Source organism: Pristiophorus japonicus, chromosome 4 (genome assembly GCF_044704955.1).
Source record: "Pristiophorus japonicus isolate sPriJap1 chromosome 4, sPriJap1.hap1, whole genome shotgun sequence".
Taxonomy (NCBI): domain Eukaryota; kingdom Metazoa; phylum Chordata; class Chondrichthyes; family Pristiophoridae; genus Pristiophorus; species Pristiophorus japonicus.
Window position 1 is genome coordinate 129544887 of NC_091980.1, and position 20460 is coordinate 129565346.

A 20460-nucleotide genomic window follows, 5' to 3' on the forward strand; every position below is an offset into this window, starting at 1 on the left:
CTTTGCGCCACTGGTACGGCTTTATCTCTTCCTGCATTTCCACTGGGACATTGGACCAGCTCCAGTGAAGCACACAGTTTTTCACGAGGGACAATAACAATGTGCTGAGACCCGGTAAGAAGTTACCAAAATAGTTCAGGTGTCCTCGAAATGACTGCAGCTTTGTCACGTTCTGTGGCCTCGATGCGTTCTCGATTGCCTCCACCTTCGAATTGGTGGGCCTCATGCCGTCCGCCGTGACCTTCCTCCCCAGGAACTCCACTTCAGGCACCAGGAAAACGCACTTCGAACATTTTAACTTGAGCCCCACGCAGTTGAGTCCACTAAGAACCTCCTCCGGGTTCTGCAGATGCTCAACTGTATCCCGACCTGTAACCAAGATGTCGTCCTGGAAGACCACAGTGCGCGGGACTGACTTCAGGAAGCTTTCCATGTTTCTCTGGAATATCGCCGCCGCTGATCAAATTCCAAGCGGGCATCTGTCATCAATGAAAATACCTTTGTGCGTGTGGATGCAGATGAGGCCCTTCAATGATTCCTCCAGTTCCTGCATCATGTAGGCTGAAGTCAAACCCAGCTTCGTGAACATCTTTCCTCCCGCCAGCGTTGCAAAGAGGTCACTGGCCTGTGGTAGCGGATATTGGTCATGCAGGGAGAAACGATTGACATTTACTTTGTAATCACCACAGATTCTGACGGTGCAATCTCCCTTGAGGACTGGGACAATAGGACAGGCCCACTCATTGAACTCGATCATTGAAATGGTGCCTTCTGTTTGCAGCCGGTCGAGCTTGATATCTATCCATTCTCTCACCATGTACGATACTGCTCTCGCCTTCTGATGGATGGATCTGCACTTTTGCTCCTTGGAATTTCCCGTGCCTGGTTCGAACAGCGAAGGGAACTTGTTTAAGACCTGGGCACACGAAGTGTCGTCAGCGGGTGATAGGGCTCGGACGTCGTTCCACTTCCAGCATATCTTTCCCAGCTAGTTCCTGCCGAGTAGCATGAGACCATCGCCCGGTACCACCCAGAGTGGTAGCTTGTGCCATGCTCCATCATAGGAGACCTTTACAGTAGCACTGCCCATTACGGGAATCAATTCCTTTGTGTAAGTTCTTAATTTTGTGCGAATTGGAGTTAAAACTAGCCTTGAGACCTTGCTGCACCACAATTTTTCCAAAGTCTTTTTGCCCATGATTCACTGGCTCGCACCTGTGTCCATCTCCATTGACACCGGGAGTTCATTTAGTTCAACATTCAGCATTATCAGGGGACACTTTGTGGTGAATGTGTGCACCCCATGTACCTCTGCCACCTCGGTCTGATGCTCTGGTTCATCGTGATCCTCCGTGGATCTGTCCTCCTCTGCACCATGGTGGTTTGCAGGATTTACAGCTCGCCTGCACATACGTTGGAGGTGCCGCATTGTTCCACAGCCCTTGCAACTGTACCCTTTGAATTGGCATGAATGAAAACAATGATCACCCCCGCAGCGCCAACAAGGTTTTAATGGCCTTGCATTCATCACCCTTGATGGTGGACTCTGAGACATCTGCGGACGTGCAGCTGCAGGCATGCGTGACCTGCCCTATACGTTGCGATTTGAAAACAACATCACTTTTTTCACAGTACTTGTAGCAACACTTGTGTGCTGAGAGATTTGCTTCATATTGTCACTGGTGGCAATGAATGCCTGGGCTCTCGCTATGGCTTTACTCAAGGTTGGGGCCTCTACAGTCAAAAGTTTGCGAAGTATGGTTTCGTGGCCAATGCCAAGTACGAAAAAGCCTCTGCGCATGTGCTCCAAATGTCCTTCAAATTCACAAAGTCCTGCAAGGCATCTTAGCTCGGTGACATAATTCGCTGCTTCCTGGCCTTCAGAACTTTTGCAGGTGTAGAACCGTTACCTCGCCATCAGAACGCTTTCCTTTGGGTTCAAATGCTCCCGGACCAGTGTGCACAAATCATCGTACGATTTCTTCGTGGGTTTCGCTGGAGTAAGCAGATTTTCATGAGGCCATATTTTGGTGCCCCACAGACAGTGAGGAGAATTGCCCTTCGTTTGGTAGCGTTCTGTTTTCCATCCAGCTCGTTGGTTACGAAGTATTGATCGAGTCAACCCACAAAGGTTTCCCAATCATTTCTCTCCGAGAATTACTCAAGGCTGCCCACTGTTTTCTGCATCTTTGGGTTGGCTATCTGTATCTCGTTGCCAGTTGTTATGTATGGAGAAAGAGTGAGACTGAGCTCAAAGTAAAGTGTGACCGTAGTCTTTTATTGCAGGTCTCCAGAGCGCCTCTCCAACTTGTGAGGCCTCCTTAAATACCTGCGCTCACAAGGGATTATGGAATCCCTTGGGACTCCAGGGGATGAGCCCTCTGGTGGCTGTACAGAGTATATACAAGTTTACATATATAACAACTTTCATCTCCATAATATTGCTCACTGCCTTCCCAGTCTATCTGCTGCCGAAACTCTCTTCCATGCCTTTGTCACCTTTAGTCTCGACTATTCCAAAGCTCTCCTGGCCAGCCTACCATCCTCAACTCTCCGTAAATATCCGCTCATTTAGAATTCTGCTGCATGTGTCCTATCTTAAGAGGACCAAGAGGTAAAATCAAATGAGAGGGTGGGGATGCTGGAAAAAATTCAAAATTAAGATGAACAAAATGAAACTGGAAATCTGATGGACAAAAGGAAGAGAGCTGAAGAGAGAGGACGGCAAAGCAGGATTCTGAATGCAAGAGAGATGAACAAAATAGAGGTGGAGGAATTTGAAGGGACATGAAAGCAAAAAGAGCTGGACATTTTGAAGGACAAAGTTGGAGAGAGATGCAGACCAGTGAAAGAATAACTGAGGGAGAGTCAAAATAAATAGAGCTACAGTATCTGAGAGTTGGAGATTGATAAATCAGAAAGAGGATTTAGAGAATATAATGAAGACCAATTACAAAAGGAAAGGTTGGATAAAAGAGACAATATCAACAAAGTTACTTCCATGGAAAATTCGTTCTAAGCGGATAGATTTACAATTAATTCATCATATTTAGTATATTTTCATGACTGACGTTTAGTATATGTGTTATGATTTAGTGTAATGCGAACTGAAATTATTCTGATTCTGTAACATTTAGTTAGAGATGTTTATAACAAAAGTTAATTTGTTTCCAAAATATGCTCAGATTTGAGAGATGAATGAATGAATTTACATATGTGGCAAATGATCTTCAGGTTGCCACTGGATGTTAGTTCTTGTGGCGGAGATGCGCTTAGAGATCGTGGCGGAAGTGCGGCGAATGTTTGACAGAGGAGCAGAGAATGTTTGTGGTGGAGGAGCGGCGAGAGATCGTGGCGTAGGTGCGGTAAATGTGGGTACGGTGCCCAGAAGAGCGGAAGACCCAAGGGCAGCAAGGGCCAGACCACACTGTGATATGTGTGCGCACTAGGTCCATGCACAGAGCAGGCCTCCAGGTCATCTTGGTTACCACTCGCCACGGGATAAAGGCCTAGCTCGGTCAAGCCCGTGTGGTGGCTGATGTGCAATTCTAACCACGATAATAAAATCCACACACAGGCATCTTACACCCCTTCAATTGGAGTTCAGGACTAGAACATCGGGTCCTTCATTGAGAGATCTATGATCTCCTGTGAAAGCAAGTCATCCTTGTTCGAGGGACTGTATATGATGCTGATGATTTATCCAATGTTTATAAATTAATTTGTTGAGAACTGCAGTGAGTGAAATGAAATTGCCGTCTTCAGTCATTCCTCTCTCAAAGTTTCCAGTCACCTTATCCGATCTTTGCTATTGTATGAAACTTCATAAATTGCAAAGGAAGCTTCTCACCACCTTGGGCTTTCTGTGCCTATCACCATCCCTACTCCCCACAGGGAGTGACACTGAATTCAAAGAGATCCTGTGCAAAGTATGAATCAAAGGTTCCCCCAGATTCCGTAACCACAGGCCTGAATCAAAGTCTCTGGTGCCTACCTGGGTGGCCATTGAGTGTGACCATGTGATGTCCATCAGTTTGCTCAAAGCCCTTTGTGACTGCATCATAGATCCTTCAACCAATACAGGTATAAATACCCGATACATTTTCGGTTCAGGTGGTTCAACATTCTCTCTCTATCCACTCTATCAAAACTTTTCATAATTATAAGTACCAGTGGTATGATTGGTGGCTCTTGATCTGAATCACTGCCACCCCCTCTGACCCATCTAAAACAGAGTTTTAATCCAAGCGAACGCGTCTCATCAGCTAATCCAGGACTGAACCACTTCTGCACTGAAACCAGACATCACGGCTTTGGATCTCAGAGAAACACCAACATGAAAGGCAAAGGACCAGAGAGGAGAGATGAGAATTGTTTTTACACAGCGAGTTGTTGTGATCTGGAACACACTGCCTGAAAGGGCAGTGGAAGCAGATTCAACAGTAACTTTGAAAAGGGAATTGCATATATAGGAGAAAAGAAAAACATTGCAGGGCTATGGTGAAGGAGCTGAGGAGTGGGACTAATTGGATCACTCTTTCAAAGAGCCTGCAAAGGCACAATGGGCTAAATGGCCTCCTTCTGTGCTGTATGAATCTATAATGAGGCACAGTTACAGAACAACTGAAGAGGGTGTAAAAAAGATTTACAAGGATGATACCAGAAATGTGAGGGTATACCTATCAGGAAAGGATGAACAGGCTGAAGGTGGCCTAATAAAGGTCCTTACAATTATGAAAGCTTTGAAAGAGAGAATGTTTCCACTTGTGGGGTAGAGCAAAACTAGAGGCCATCAATATAAGATAGTCACCAAGAAATCCAATAGGGAATTCAGGAGAAATTTATTTACGCAGAGAGTGGTGAGATTATGGAACTCACTACCACAGGGAGTGGTTTAGGTGAATAGTAGGGAAGCATTTAAAGGGAGGCGAGACAAGCATAAGAGGGAGAAGGGAATAGAGGCTTTTTCTGATAGATTTGGACAATGAAAGACGGGAGGCTCGAGTGGAGCACAAACACCGGCATGGGCTGGTTGGGTTGAATGGCCTGTTTTCCAAAGCTCTGATTGGCTCTGGGCCTCAACCTCCCGCCCCTAAACCCCCTCTCCTTTGTTAATTGGTGCTTGGATTGAAGGGAGATTCCTGATTGGCTATCAGGGATTGTCAATCATCATTGGTGCTGTCATTCCGTGTGTGAATGCAGGCTGCCCCAGTAGTATAAATACAGGTGCATGTGAGAGAAAGGATTAGTTCTTGAATTGTGCAGTAATATACATAGTCATGATGGCCTCCCAAGTGTGTCAGAACTACCACAAGGACTGTGAGGCTGCTGTCAACAAGCAGATCAACATGGAGCTCTGTTCCTCCTATGTTTACCTCTCCATGGTGAGTCTTGTATTCCTTGTTGCTGCATTCTGAAAAGTTGGATATTCTCCAGTCCCATGAACTGGCTTTAAGCTGTATTTCCCTGAACTTCCTTCCCTGGGAGAGCAGAGTCTTTGGGCAGTGAAGACTTCAGGTGTGTAATACAGACGAACTTGTTGAGTTAATGGACTGCTCCCTGTAGCAGTTGCCCTCTTGAGGTTTAATATCTGAAACCAGCTCTGCTGCTGCCTGAGTGTGTGACAGAAGAGCACAAACCTGATCAGGGGCCTGTTGACCTGAAACAATGTTCAGTTTCATTGGGGGGACTGTTGTGAGTGAAATGTGGGCAGGTTTTCACGAGTGTTCTCATTAATTGGAGGTGAAGTACTGAGAATCCTGGTGTTGGAGCCTTGCTGAGATCTCTATTACACTATTACTGTGTAAACTACTGGAGTGGAGGATTTTTCTCACTCCATGTCCAATCTTGGATTAGAATGGAAGAATAATTTCTATAGTGCCTTTCACTACCTTGGCATGTCCTAAAGTGCTATGTAGTCAATGAAGGTGTTAAGTGTAGTTACCTGTTATGTGGAACATATGAGCAGGAGTGAGTGTAGGCCATTTGGACCCTCATGCTTGCTCTGTCGTGCAATCATCTTCCTCAACTCTACTATCCTGCACTGTCCCCATATTGCTTGATTCCCTAAATATCCAATGATCGTATTGATCTGTTTTGAATATGCTCAACTGCTGAGCTATTACAGCCCTCCGGGGTAGTGAATCACCACCCACAGAGGGAATTTCTCATTATCAATCCTAAATGGCTGACCCTTGGTTCTCGACTCCCCAGCCAGGGGAAGAAACCTTCCGACATCTCCACACACCAGCCCTGTAAGAATTTTGAATGTTTCCCTGAGATCCTCTTTCTCTGGAAGAATGGAGGCCTAATCTACTCAATTTCTTGATCTTTCACATCCACCTGAGGACAGACACAGCCTTTGTTAACAGTGTTTGTGAATGATGGGAAGTATTACTTGTTCAAGAGTAGAATTGAGTTTGATTTGACATCTTTCATCCTGTTATTGGGAGGAGCAGCTATCCAACTTCGATTAGTGAAGCGAATTGCACTTAAGCTAGTTCACAAATGGTTGGTATTTTTGTAAGATTAAGAATTCACTAACTGCCGGGGGGGGTATAATCTTGCATTATCTATGTCTGAAGAAGCTGTTTAAAATTCTCTCTGCAGTCTTTCTACTTTGACCGGGATGATGTTGCCCTGTGTCATTTTGCTGAGTTCTTCAAGGAGCAGTCACATGAGGAATGAGAAACTGATGCAATTCCAGAATCGACGTGGAGGCCGGATCATCTTGTCTGACATCAAGGTTTGCTTCAATAAATAACCGGCTTTCTTTCTGGATTTGATTCCATGGTCCTGGTGGTGGAATGCAATAATTGCATCATCCTGTGACACATTGTTTATGGTTACCTGGATGTCTGGTTGCTTTTTCACTTGTCTTCCTTCTACTTTCTCATGTATTTTGTTTAATTGATTGCAAGTGAATGGCCTGTGACTTTCCTCTTCAGAAACCAGAGCAGGATGAGTGGAGCAATGGTCTGGAGGTGATGCAGAGAGCTCTGCAGATGGAGAAGAATGTGAACCAGAGTCTGCTGGATCTGCACAAACGCTCCACTGGGAGCACTGACCCTTATGTAAGTGTCTCATGTGGGTTTCTGGGTAATTTGGAGGTCGTGGAACATTGCTGTCCTCAAGCCTACACCAAAGATCTCTGCCCAATAGTGTTGTGTTGGGGTTTCTCTCCTGGGTTCTTCAGTTAATTGGGGAGAGGACCGGGAGGTTGGCCTACTGTGGACATGAATGTGTTTCCAGGATTTAAGTACCCATTGTACAGAGTTACTGGATCATTAAAGCAAATTTACATCAATCTTAATTACCCCATTAGACGATGCCCCAGTCCAAGAGGATTAAAATCACAACTTTCAGATACTGGCCATAACTTGTTTTCCTCTTCTCCTTCAGTTGTGTGACTTCCTGGAGACCCACTACTTGGATGAACAAGTAATGATGATCAAGAAGTTTGGAGATCACATCACCAACCTGAAGAGACTGGGAGCCCCTGAGAATGGCATGGGGGAATACCTGTTTGACAAGCATAGCCTTGGAGAGAGTGACTGAAGCTTGTGTTCAGTCCCTGTGTTAATATAATTGAGGAACCCACCCCTCCAATTCTGCAGGGAATGGGGGCTTGTGACTTTGTACAAAGAGCTGAGACCTGGGCTCTTGATGTGAAATGTAAATAAACTGTTCAGTGCTGTCTCCTGTTTTTTGTCTCCTTGTAAATTTGAATGAGTGGTTGCTTATTTTCAGATTAACTTTAGGCCAGAATTACACGGGGCTCTGTATCCACTTTATTGCCCTCGCTCCTTCTCGTGCAAGTCTGATTTTTGTCTGGATTATCAGGCTCCTGCTTTGAAGATCTAATTTAATTCACAATTTGCATCTGAGCCACAGGTGACACTGTTGGACAAAGAGGAAGGTTTTAAGGAGTGTCAGAGGTGGGGGAGAGAATTTTTAGGAAGGGAATTCTAGAACTTGGCCCAATTCTCTCTGCCATTTGCATCAACAGCAACTCTCTCTTTAATCCCTCAATACAACAAAATATCAGCTGCTATAATGTTGAGAAACTCTCTGTACATTTTAACAATGAAGTAGTGTTGCACCATTTCATTCCATGGATCAATCCTATTAAGAATGGTAAGTACCCTAGGAAAGCACTTTACGTAGTATTTCTTCAAAAAATGAGCTTGTACCAATCTGACTGAGTTACTCTTGTGGGATATGCTGCAGTTTGCTCACTTAACCAACTCATTGCTGCTGTTGTCAGCTTTGTGGGTAAAATAGCAGTGTGGTGTCAGAGCTCATTGTGACAGCTCCTGGAACACATGGTACTGAAGGCAACTACAATTGGGTACTTGGGAAAGTAATCTGAAACATAATTACTCCAGTTGCGGTGGAAATGTGTAAATTTCTGGGCGGGAGAGGATACAACTTGGTTCTGAAAATATTTCACCTTCCTCGCCAACCCCCTTCCACACGCTCTCAAGTAAGGTATTGAAGGGTGAGTTATACCTTTGGACCTGAACTCCCACTCTAGACAATCCATCTGTATGGAGTAAATGTATTTCATTAAATGCGTAAAACAAATATCTTACAAAATAAAGCAAGTTAAATCGATATTTCTCTGGCGCGAAGCACTCTTCCCCCTCTTTCTGAACCCCCCCGCCACCAAGCTCCATCAATTTACAAACTCAATACCATGAGTGTTATGTATTAAACCCCTTGCAACCTGCATCACAGCTGACTATCAGAGGATCCACCCGTTGCAGTCCCAAGGGATTCCAGTATTCTGTGGTAGCTCAGTATATAAGCAGTCCACCTACGAGGTACCTGCACTCTGGAATTGTAATAAAGGAGCTAAGGTCACACTTGCTCATTGCACACAATACTCAGTCTCAGCATTTATTACGAGTTTAACAATGGGCGATGAGGTAACGAGCACCTGCGCGAAAATGCTAAGAACAGTCGGCATCCTGGAGAAGTTGTATGATTGGGAGGTCTTCGTGGAGAGACTCAAGCAATACTTTGTGGCCAATGAGCTAGAAGGGGACGAGAATGCCATCAAACAAAGGGCGCTCCTCCTAACTTTCTGTGGGGCAACAAACTATGGCATCTTGAAGGATCTACTGGCCCCGGCAAAAGCAACAGAGAAATCCTACGAAGAATTGTGGTCCGGGAGCACCTAAATCCTAAGGAAAGCATTTTGATGGCGAGATATCGGTTCTACACTTGTCAATGATCGGAGGGCAAGGAAGTGGCGAGCTATGTCGCTGAACTAAGGCGCCTCGAATGACATTGTGAGTTTGAGAGATTCCTAGAACAAATGCTCATTGACTTTTTTGTACTGGGCATCGGACATGAGACAATCCTTCGCAAACTGTTGACTGTAGAAACTCCGAACCTCAGTAAAGCCATAACGATAGCCCAGGCACTTAGGTCCACCAGCGACAAAACTAAGCAGATTTCACAGAAAAAAAAGTTTCTGCCAGTACTTTGCATAAAGTAACATCGGTCTCGAGCAGAAATGTACATGGCTGAACGTACACGCCGGCTGCTGTGGCCCGACCTCAATTGACCCAGAATCCGCCATCATCTGTTAATGCGAGGCAGTTTACACCATGTTGGCGCTGTGGAGGTGATCATCAGCCCCATGCATGCAATAGTTGCAGAACTATGGGACACCTCCAATGAATGTGCAGGCGAGCTGCAAACTCTGCAAATACTGCAAACCACCACATTGCAGAGGAAGATCGATCCACAGTGGATCAGACTGAATTGGAAACTCGTACTGAGGAGGCAAAAATGTCCAGGGTACACACATTCATGATAAACTGCCCACCTATTATGTTGAAAGTTGAACTGAATGACATTCCAGTAACTATGCGGCTGGACACGGGGACAAGTCAGTCCATAATGAGTAAAAAGGCCTTTGACAAGCTGTGAGGAAAGAAAGCACACAGGCCCAAGCTCAGCCCCAATCACACTAAACGAAGGACTTATACCAAGAAACTTGTGGTGTCTCAGCACTGTACTATAAAGTCACACGAGGCATGTACTGCAGACAAGGTCACTACATGACCTGCACCTTTATTCCCAGGACCACAGAGTGCTGAGCCTGCGTGGAACCTCCCTTTAAGTACTTGGCTGCCCAGGTGAGGAGTGTCTCCTACAAGTTCACCCCCTGTGGTCAAGGCGTGTATTTCACAGTTGTGTACAGTGTACAGTGTACAGTGTTGTTACATATTGGTTACAGTTATGTGAAGGTTACAAACATGACATCACCTCCCCCCTAATGTCTTTGGGTCAAAGATTGAGTCTTTCAGGCGGTCGACGCTCTCTCGTGGAGCGCCGCAGTTGTGGCTCTGGTGGTTGAACTGTGGCATGTATCTCTGTCGCCTGAGTTGGCTCCAGCCTGTCCGGCCTGGCTGCAGGGACTGTGCATGCTGTTGAATGTCCTTGTTGCTCGTTCACTGGCAGTGGTGTGGTTGACATCCCATAGTCTTCTTCAGGTTCCTCAGTGTCCATGCTGAACCTTTTCTTTACCTGGTCCAGATGTTTGCGGCATATCTGCCCATTGTTTAGTCTGACCACTGTGACCCTATTCCCCTCTTTGCCTATTACAGTGCCCTCAAGCCACATGGGTCCCAATGCGTTATTGAGAACGAATACAGGGTCATTGATTTCTGTGCATCTCCCCACTGGGTTGCGATCATGGCACTCGATTTGGGACTGGCGCTTGCCCTCAACAATGTCCGACAGAGCAGGATGAATGAGGGACAGCCGCATTTTAAGCATGTGTTTCATGAGTAGTTCCGCCAGCGGGACTCCCGTGAGTGAATGCGGGCGGGACATATAGGCCAGCAGGAGGCGCGATAGGCGGTACTGAAGAGAGGGTCCTTGAATCCGGAGCATGCCCTGTTTTATGATTTGAACCGCACATTCCGCATGGCCGTTGGAAGCCGGCTTGAACGGCGCTGTCCTGACGTGTTTGATACCATTACCCGACATAAACTCCTGGAATTCATAGCTCGTAAAACACGGGCCATTGTCGCTAACTAGGATGTCTGGCAAGCCGTGGGTCGCAAATACCGTGCGCAGACTCTCCACAGTGGTGAATGTCGTGCATGGATTCAATATGATGCACTCGATCCATTTCGAGTATGCATCGACAACAATCAGGAACATTTTTCCCATAAACGGGCCCACATAGTCGACGTGAATGCGTGACGATGGCTTGGTGGGCCAGGGCCATGGGCTGAGGGGGGCCACCCTCGGGGCATTTCCCAACTGAGCACACGTCGTGCACCTACGAAAACAGTGTTCCAGGTCTGAGTCAATTCCCGGCCATGATACATGTGACCGGGCAATGGCCTTCATGAGCACAATGCCTGGGTACTCGCTGTGGAGTTCCCTGATGAAGGCTTCCCTTCCTTTCTGGGGCATGACCACCCGGCTGCCCCATAATAGGCAGTCGGCTTGGATGGAGAGTGAAACGGTCTGACCTCCTTGGGGCACACTCCGTGTGCAGGCGCCCAATCCCCAGTCAGGACACATTTCTTTATCAGTGATAGGAGGGGATCTCTGTTGGTCCAGATTTTGATCTGACGGGCTGTGATGGAGGAGCCTGCGCTGCCGAAAGCATAAACGGCCATGACCTTCTCTGCACTTTACTCCGATGTCCCCTCAATAGTCGTCAGTGGGAGCCTGCTGAGTGCATCAGTGCAATTTTCGGTGCCTGGTCGGTGCCGTATGGTGTAATCATACGCAGCCAGCGTGAAAGCCCATCGCTGTATGCGAGCTGACGCATTGGCATTGACAGCCTTGCTGTCGGACAACTAGGATGTTAACGGCTTGTGGTCCGTTTCTAACTCGAACCTTCTGCCAAAAAGGTACTGGTGCATCTTTTTTACCCAATAGACACATGTGAGTGCTTCCTTTTCAAACATCCCATATCCTCGTTCTGCCTGGGAGAACGACCTGGAGGCAAAAGCCACAGGTTGAAGTTTTCCCTCATCATTACTCTGCTGCAACACACACCCAACCCCACAGGATGATGCATCACACGTTAAAACCAGTTTCTTACAGGGCTTGTATAAGGTCAACAGCTTATTGAACAAAGCAGGTTCCGCGCCCGATTGAAAGCCCGTTCCTGACAGTCCCCTCAAAACCATTCGCAACCCTTACGCAAGAGCACATGTAGTGGCTCCAACAATGTACTTAAGTTCGGCAGAAAATTCCCGAAGTAGTTTAAGAGTCCCAGGAATGACCGCAACTCCGATGTGTTGCCAGGCCGCAACGCACGACGGATCGCCTCCGTTTTAGATTCGGTAGAATGGATCCCATCTGCGGCAATCCTCCTGCCCAAAAACTCGACATCTGGGGCCAAAAACACACAATTGGACTTCTTTAGTCGCAAGCCTATTTGGTCCAGTCGGCGTAGCACCTCCTCCAGGTTGTGGAGGTGTTCCTCGGTGTCTCAACCCGTGATGAGGATGCCATCTTGGAATACGATTGTGCCAGGAATGGATTTAAGCAAGCTTTCCATGTTCCTCTGGAAGCTAGCGGCTGCTGATCGAATGCCAAACGGACACCTTTGTAAACAAATAGCCCCTTGTGCGTAGTGATGGTGGTTAGTAGCTTGGACTCATCCGCCAGTTCCTGGGTCATGTAGGCTGAAGTGAGGTCCAACTTGGTGAACAATTTACCACCTGCTAGCGTGGCAAAAAGATCCTCCGCTCTTGGAAGCGGGTATTGGTCCTGTAGTGACACTTGGTTGATGGTGGCCTTGTAGTCGCCACAAATCCTGACCGAGCTAGCCGCTTTAAGGACAGGGACGATGGAGCTTGCCCAGTCACTGAATTCAACAAGCGATATTATGCCCTCTCTTAGCAGCCTGTCCAACTTCCTCTCAATTTTCTCACGCATCACATTCGGCACGGCTCTGGCTTTGTGGTGCACTGGACTGATGCGTATCACTACTTTGGCGCCCTTGAAAGTCCCGACACCAGGGTGAAATAGTGATTCAAATTTCTGGAGGACCTGTGAGCATGAACTTCGCTCCACAGATGAAATGGCGTGCACATCCCCCCATTTCCAGTTCATCTCGGCTCGCCAGTTCCTCCCAAAAAGCGCAGGACCAATTCTCCGGGACAATCCAGAGTGGCAGCCCGTTCTCTGATCCATTATGTGTGACCACCAAATTTGCACTGCCGAGCACTGGGATGATCTCTTTGGTGTACATTCGTAATTGCGTCTCAATGCGTTCTAGTTTGGGTCTGCTAGCTTTATGTGGCCATAGTCTTTCGAATTGTTGGACACTCATAAGTGACTGTCTAGCTCCTGTGTCCAGCTCCATGTGTACAGGGATGCCATTTAATAGAACTTTCATCATCATAGGCGGCGTTTTAGTGTATGAGCTGTGGATGTCTGCCACATGAACCCGCTGAACTTCAGCATCCATGGCTGTGCCCCAAGCATCCAACTGCCTTGCAGACTCTTCATCTGGTTCCTCTGCCTCGTAAATTAACCTCGCTATGGGTTTTCTACACATTCTGGCCAAATGTCCCTTGAAATTGTAGCTATTGCAGATAAATTGTTGAACCCTGCAGGTTTTCACAGTGTGTCTGCCACCGCACCTCCAGCATGAGCTGAGATTGTTGTGGACAAATGGACTGTTACCAGGCATTCCTCTCTGATTGTCTCTTTGATTACTTCTGATCACTCTGTTGCTGAGTGTCAATGGTCCCATCCCGGGACGCATTGTCCCTTGTGATGGTGTGAATTGCCGATCCTCCTGCCATTGTCTCTGTTGCTGTCCCACCCTGGAATCTGTTGCTGCCTGGGCAGTGTCGAATTGCTCTTGCCTGCCTGAGCGGTGTCGAATTGCCCTTGCCTGCCTGCGGGGTTCTGTGTCTTTTTTACCATTAACTCCCTGATTCATCACCACGTTGAAACCAGGGCTGTGCACCTAAACTATCTTGGTCTCCCCTTCCCCTGCTAAGAAGGTCTGAGCTATCAAAACTGCACTTTGCAAAGTCAAGTCCTTGGTCCCAATAAGCTTCCTGAAAAACCCGGCATGACCAATGCCCTCACTGAAGAAATCCCTTAACATCTCCCCGCTGTCGGCATCTGTGAATTTACAGAGGCTAGCTAAACGCCGAAGGTCTGCAACGAAGTCTGGTATGCTTTGTCCCTCCTGACGTCTGTGTGAATAGAATCGGTGTCGGTCCATTTGTACGCTGCTCGCTGGTTTGAGGTGCTCGCCGATCAGTTTACTGAGCTCCTCAAAGGTTTTGTTGCCAGCTTCTCAGGTGTGAGCAGGTCTTTCATCAGCGCATACGTCTTAGACCCACAGCTGGTAAGTAGGTGCTGCCTTCACTTGTCGGCTGCTGCCTCTCCCAGCCAGTCCTTCGTGACAAAGTTCTGCTGGAGCCTCTCAACGAAATCGTCCCAGTCCTCACCAACACAGTACCTTTCATGGTGGCCATCCTCGTGAGTCGTTAATTCGCGTTTCCCGTCGCCAAATGTGGTGTCTCTGCACTGTACTATAAAGTCATACGAGGCTTGTCCTGCAGACAAGGTCACTACATGACCTGCACCTTTATTCCTAGGACCACGGAGTGCTGAGCTTGCGTGGAACCTCCCTTTAAGTACCTGGCTGACCAGATGAGGAGTGTCTCCTACAAGTTCACCCACTGTGGTCAAGGTGTGTATTTCACAGTTGTATACAGTGTACAGTGTTGTTACATATTGGTTACAGTTATGTGAAGGTTACAAACATGACAGAACTAATCCCTGTAATTGGCAGTGCTGAAGTCAAAGTCTCCTATGATGGAGCAGTACATGAACTCCCACTGTGGATTGTGCCAGGGGATGGCCCCACGTTGTTTGGCAGAAGATGGCTGGGGAAAATCCGCTGAAACTGGGATGACGTCCGAGCGCTTTTGTCCGTCGACGAAGCCTCATGCACCCAGGTTCCAAGCAAGTTCCTATTGTTATTCGAGCTAAGCATTGGATGCTTCTCGGGGGGCGAAAGTGCAGATCCATTTGTTTCCTGGAACATGACACATCCACCGCAAGGCTCGGGTGGTACCGTACACGACGCGTGAAAAAGTGGAAATTGAGCTGGACAGGCTGCAACGCAAAGGCATCATTGCGCCGGTGGTATTCAACGACTGGGCCAGTCCGATTGTCCCGGAACTCAAGGAGGACAGTACGGTTGGAATTTGCGGGGACTATAACCTAACGATTAACCGTTTTTCGCTGCAATACCAGAACCCGTTACCCAAGGCAGACCATCTATTTGCGACCCTGGCTAGAGGGATGACGTTCACCAAGCTGGACCTGACCTCGATCTACATGACGCAGGAGCTGGAGGAGTCTTCGAAAGGTCTCACCTGCATAACACGCACAAAGGTCTATTTATCTACAACCTGTGCCTGTTCGGGATTCGGTCGGCCGCAGCGATCTTCCAGTGGAACATGGAAAGCCTGCAAAAGTCGGTTCCTTGCACAGTGGTCTTCCAGGACGAATTATTGGTTACAGGTCGGGACACCATAGAGCACTTGAAGAATCTGGAGGAGATTCTTAGTTGGTTGGATCGCCTGGGGCTCAGATTGAAACGCTCAAAGTGCGTTTTCTTGGCACAGAACGTCAAATTCTTAGGAAGGAGAATCGCTGCATATGGCATCAGACCCACCGACGCCAAGACGGAGGACATCAAGAATACGCAACGACCACAGAACATGATGGAGCTGCGGTCATTCCTGGGACTCCTTAACTACTTCTGTAATTTCCTACCTGGGTTAAGCACCCTGCTAGAACCCCTACATGCGCTACTGCACAAGGGAGATGACTATGTATGGAGGAATTCACAAGAGGCTGCCTTTAAGAAAGCCAGAAACTTATTATGTTCTAACAAACTGCTTGTCCTGTATAACCCATGTCAATGATTAGTGTTAGATTGCAATGCGTCGTCATATGGGGTATGGTATGTGTTACAACAGGCTAATGAATCGGGGATCTTGCAACCAGTTGCGCATGCATCCAGGAAATTATCCAAGGCCGAAAGGGCCTACAACATGGTTGAAAAAGTGTCTCTGGCATGAATGTACAGTGTAAAAAAATGCACCAGTACTTGTTTGGCCTGAAGTTCGAGCTTGAAACTGAACACAAGCCGGTCATATTGCTATACTCGGAGAGCAAAAGGATTAATACCAATGCCTCTGCCCGCATCCAAAGATGGGCGCTCACACTGTCGGCATATAACAATGTAATCTGCTACAAACCGGGCACAGAGAACTGTGCAGAAGCTCTCAGTCTGCTACTATTGCCCACCACCGGGGTGGAAATGGCACTACCAGCGGACTTGCTCATGGTCACGGAGGCATTTGAGAACGAGAAGTCCTCCATTACGGCCCACCAGATCTGGGCCAGCCAGGATCCAGTACTGTCCTTGGTAAAAAAACTGTGTTCTCCATGAGAGCTGGTCCAGTGTCCCAGTGGCGATGCAGGAAGTGATTCAGCCATTCCACAGGCACAAAGACAAGTCGTCCCTGCAGGCGCACTGTCTTTTGTGGGGTAATCGCGTGGTCTTGCCCAAGAAAGTCAGAGACACATTTATTTGCAAACTGCACAACACCCACCCAGGCATCGTAATGATGAAAGCCATAGCCAGATCTCACGTGTGGTGGCCTGGCATCGACTCAGATTTAGAGTCATGCATGCACCAGTGCAGCACTTACTCTCAGCTGAGCAAAGCACCCAGAGGGGCACCGCTAAGTTTGTGGTCATGGCCATCCAAACTGTGGTCGAGGATCCATGTAGATTCTTGGAATAAATGTTTTTGGTTGTCGTGGACGCTTCCTTAAAATGGATTGAATGTGCAATAATGACTGTAAGCACATCCACGGCCACCATTGAAAGCCTACGAGCCATGTTTGCCACGCACGACTTGCCTGATGTCCTAGTCAGTGACAATAGGCCGTGCTTCATCGGTGCTGAATTCAAGGAATTCATGACCCGCAACGGGATCAAACATGTCACATCTGCCCCGTTCAAGCCCGCATTCAACGGCCAAGCAGAACGGACAGTTCAGACCGTCAAGCAAAACTTGCAACGTGTGTCGAAAGGCTCCCTGCAGACCTAGTTGTCCCAAGTACTGCTTAGCTACCGCACCAGACCCCACTCACTCACCGGGATTCCCCCAGTTGAGCTGCTCATGAAAAGGGTGCTTAAAACAAGGCTCTCTCTTGTCCACCCTGATCGCCATGATCACGTGGAGGGCAAGCGACATTAACAAAGTGTGTACCATATCCGCACAAATTTGTCATGCGTTATTGAGATCAATGATCCTGTGTTTATGCTCAATTATGGACATGGTCCCAAATGGCTCACCTTGGTCACAGCCTAAGAGGGGAGCAGGGTGTTTCAGGTCAAACTGACCAATGGACAAATGCACAGAAAACATTTGGACCAAATCAAATTGCGGTTCACCAACAGCTACAAACAACCCGAAGAGGACCCAACCAAATTTGACCTTCCAACACACACACACAAGTGGCAACTGACATCATAGTTGACCACAAAACAGAACTCATCATCCCCAGAAGCCCGGCAAAGTCAGCTGCCCAAAAGCCCAGTGAAGAAAGGACCAACCCACCTTCACCAGCATTTGTACTGAGACGATAGACAAGGGAGCACAAAGCCCCAGATTGTCTCACCTTGTAAATACGTGTACTGTTGACTTCACGGGGGAGTGATGTTATGTATTTAACCCCTTGTAACCTGCATCACACCTGACCACATGAGGGCATCCCTTGGGAGCACAGTATATAAGCAGGTCACCCACGATGTAATTGTAATAATGGAACTAAGATCACACTTGCTCATTACACACAATACTCAGTCTAACCATTTATTATGAGTGTAACAAGCAGCTTCTCCATAAATGTATCTATTTGTATTCAGTCCCATTGTGCATTTCATACCAAATCGCAATCAACCTCTCCAAATCCTACTGGATCTCCATGTGTCTCCTTCACCCTGAGAATGGATTCAAATTTTGACACTGCAACTGTATTTATCCAATGTTTATAAGTTAATTCGTTGAGAACTACAGTGAGTGCAATGAAATTGCCATCTTCAGTCATTCCTCATTAATGTCTTTGCATCTCTCAAAGTTTCCAGTCACCTTATTCGATCTTTGCTATTGTATGAAAATTCATCAATAGCAAAGGAAACTTCTCACCACCTTGGGCTTTCTGTGCCTATCGCCATCCCGATTCATCACAGGGAGTGACACTGAATTCAAAGAGATCTTGTGGAAAGGATCAAAGGGTCCCCCAGACTCAATGATCACAGGCCTGAATCGAAGTCTCTGGTGCCCACCAGGATGGCCATTGAGTGTGACCATGTGATGTCCATCAGTTTGGTCTAAGCCCTTTGTGACCGCAGGACAGTCACTGCATCTTGGATCCTTCGACCAATACAGGTGTAAATATACAGACAAATGTTCGGGTCAGGTGGCTCAACTGTGCTCATTGGTGGTATCTCCCTCAAAAGGGCAGTGCCTGTGGATGTGATTGGTGGCTCTGGACCTGAATCACTGCCATCCGCTCTGCCCATCTGAAGCAGAGTTTTAATCCAAGCGAACACCTCTCAACAGCTAATCCAGGACTGAACCACTTCTGCACTGAAACCAGACGTCATAGCTTTGGATCTCAGAGAAACACCAACATGAAAGGGAAAGGACTAGAGAGGAGAGATGAGAAATTTTTTTACGCAACGAGTTGTTTTGATCTGGAACACGCTGCCTGAAAGTACGGTAGAAGCAGATTTAAGTGCATCTTTGAAAAGGTGAATTGGATATATAGGTGAAAAGAAAAAAATCTCAGGATTATGGGGAAGGAGCTGAGGAGTGGGACTAATTGGATCACTCTTTCAAAGAGCCTGCACAGGCACAATGGACTGAATGGCCTCCTTCTGTGCTGTATGAATCTATGATGAGGCACAGTTACAGAACAACTGAAGAGGGTGTAAAAAGGATTTACAAGGATGATACCTGAAAAGTGAGGGTATACTTATCAGGAAAGGATGAACAGGCTGGGTCTCTTTTCTCTTGAAAAGAGAAGGCTGAGGGGTGAGCAAATAGAGGTCTATATAATTATGAAATGTTTGATAGAGTAGATACAAAGAGAATGTTTCCACGTGTGGGGAAGAGCAAAACTAAAGGCCATCAATATAAGACAATTTGTTTCCAATTTGGCCAAGCTGGTCAATGCCAGTTTTTATGCTCCACACAAGCCTTCTCTCTTCTTGCTTCATCTAACCCGATCAACATATTGTTCTATTCCTTTCTCTCCCATGCACTTGCCTAGTATCCCCTTAAATATGCTATTTGCTTCATTAATATGACTCCAATAGTTGTGATGGCCTCATGGCAATTTTATATTCTAACACATTGGATCATGGTAATGTTGACATTTGATTGTAGGTTTGTTTAATCCAATATATGTGAAATGTTGCTTTCTAGAAACCGGAGCAGGATGAGTGGAGCAATGGTCTGGAGACGATGCAGAGAGTTCTGCAGATGGAGAAGAATGTGCACCAGAGTCTGCTGGATCTGCACAAACTCTCCACTGGGAGCACCGACCCTCATGTAAATTCTTAATGTGGGCTTTTGGGTAAGTTGGAGGTTGTGGAACCTTGCTGTGCTCGCGCCTAATTAAAGGATCTCCACGCCCAACAGCTTTGTTGGTGAATTTCAATTGAGCTTTGGGAAGGGACAGGGGAAGGTGGCCTACCGTGGACATTGACTAGTAAATGTATCTCAGTGATCCCAGGATCTGATCACCTATTGTGCAGTAAGTTAAATTTCATTCCATCAATTGTACTGCTTGACTATCCTCCACTGCAAGAGGATTAAAATTTAAATTCTTAAGTGGAAGCTGACATTCCTTGGTATCTGCTGCTGGACATAACTAGATTCCCTCTTTCAGTTGTGTGACTTCCTGGAGACCCACTACTTGGATGAACAAGTGAAGATGATCAAGAAGCTTGGTTATCACATCACCAACCTGAAGAGACTGGGAGCCCACAAGAATGGCTTGGGAGAGTATCTGTTTGACAAGAACACCCTGGAGGAGAGTGACTAAACTGACTGGATGAAGCTTATTGTGCTTAGTACTTGTATTTCTATAATTTAGACCCAGTCCTGTCGGGAATGATGGCTTGTGATTTTGTACAAAGAGCTGAGACCCGTCAGTGTAAATAAACTGTTCAACATTGGACTGAGTTTTGTCTCCTTGTAAATTTGAGTGGTTGCTTATTTTTCATTTCACATAACTTGGTTTACATCAAACAAGAATTAAACTGAGCTGTGCAACAGTGTGATGGCATTCAGTTCTATGAAATTTGTTTATCCTCGAGTGTAATGTCGATTGTCGTAACTGGGATATATAC

The 20460-nt window shown here is 46.8% G+C and overlaps 1 protein-coding gene and 1 pseudogene across 1 annotated transcript; both read left to right on the forward strand.

Moving 5' to 3' along the window:
- The first annotated feature begins 5282 nt into the window (after nucleotides 1-5282).
- LOC139262548 (ferritin heavy chain, oocyte isoform-like) lies at nucleotides 5283-7557 on the forward strand (annotated as a pseudogene).
- A 1394-nt stretch (nucleotides 7558-8951) lies between these two features.
- LOC139262549 (ferritin heavy chain, oocyte isoform-like) lies at nucleotides 8952-20153 on the forward strand. The gene is made up of 3 exons (XM_070877711.1): nucleotides 8952-9134; nucleotides 19532-19657; nucleotides 19998-20153. The coding sequence occupies exons 1-3, from the start codon at nucleotides 8952-8954 to the stop codon at nucleotides 20151-20153; spliced, it is 465 nt and encodes a 154-aa protein (XP_070733812.1).
- Nucleotides 20154-20460: the final 307 nt, after the last annotated feature.

Bases quoted from the DNA above. Each gene is read 5' to 3' on its own strand.
- LOC139262549 (XM_070877711.1), top strand. From the start codon at position 8,952: ATGCTAAGAACAGTCGGCATCCTGGAGAAGTTGTATGATTGGGAGGTC. The intron at 9,135-19,531 runs GCAAAAGCAACA...GTTGCTTTCTAG, and splicing joins TGAAGGATCTACTGGCCCCG to AAACCGGAGCAGGATGAGTG. The intron at 19,658-19,997 runs GTAAATTCTTAA...TCCCTCTTTCAG, and splicing joins CTGGGAGCACCGACCCTCAT to TTGTGTGACTTCCTGGAGAC.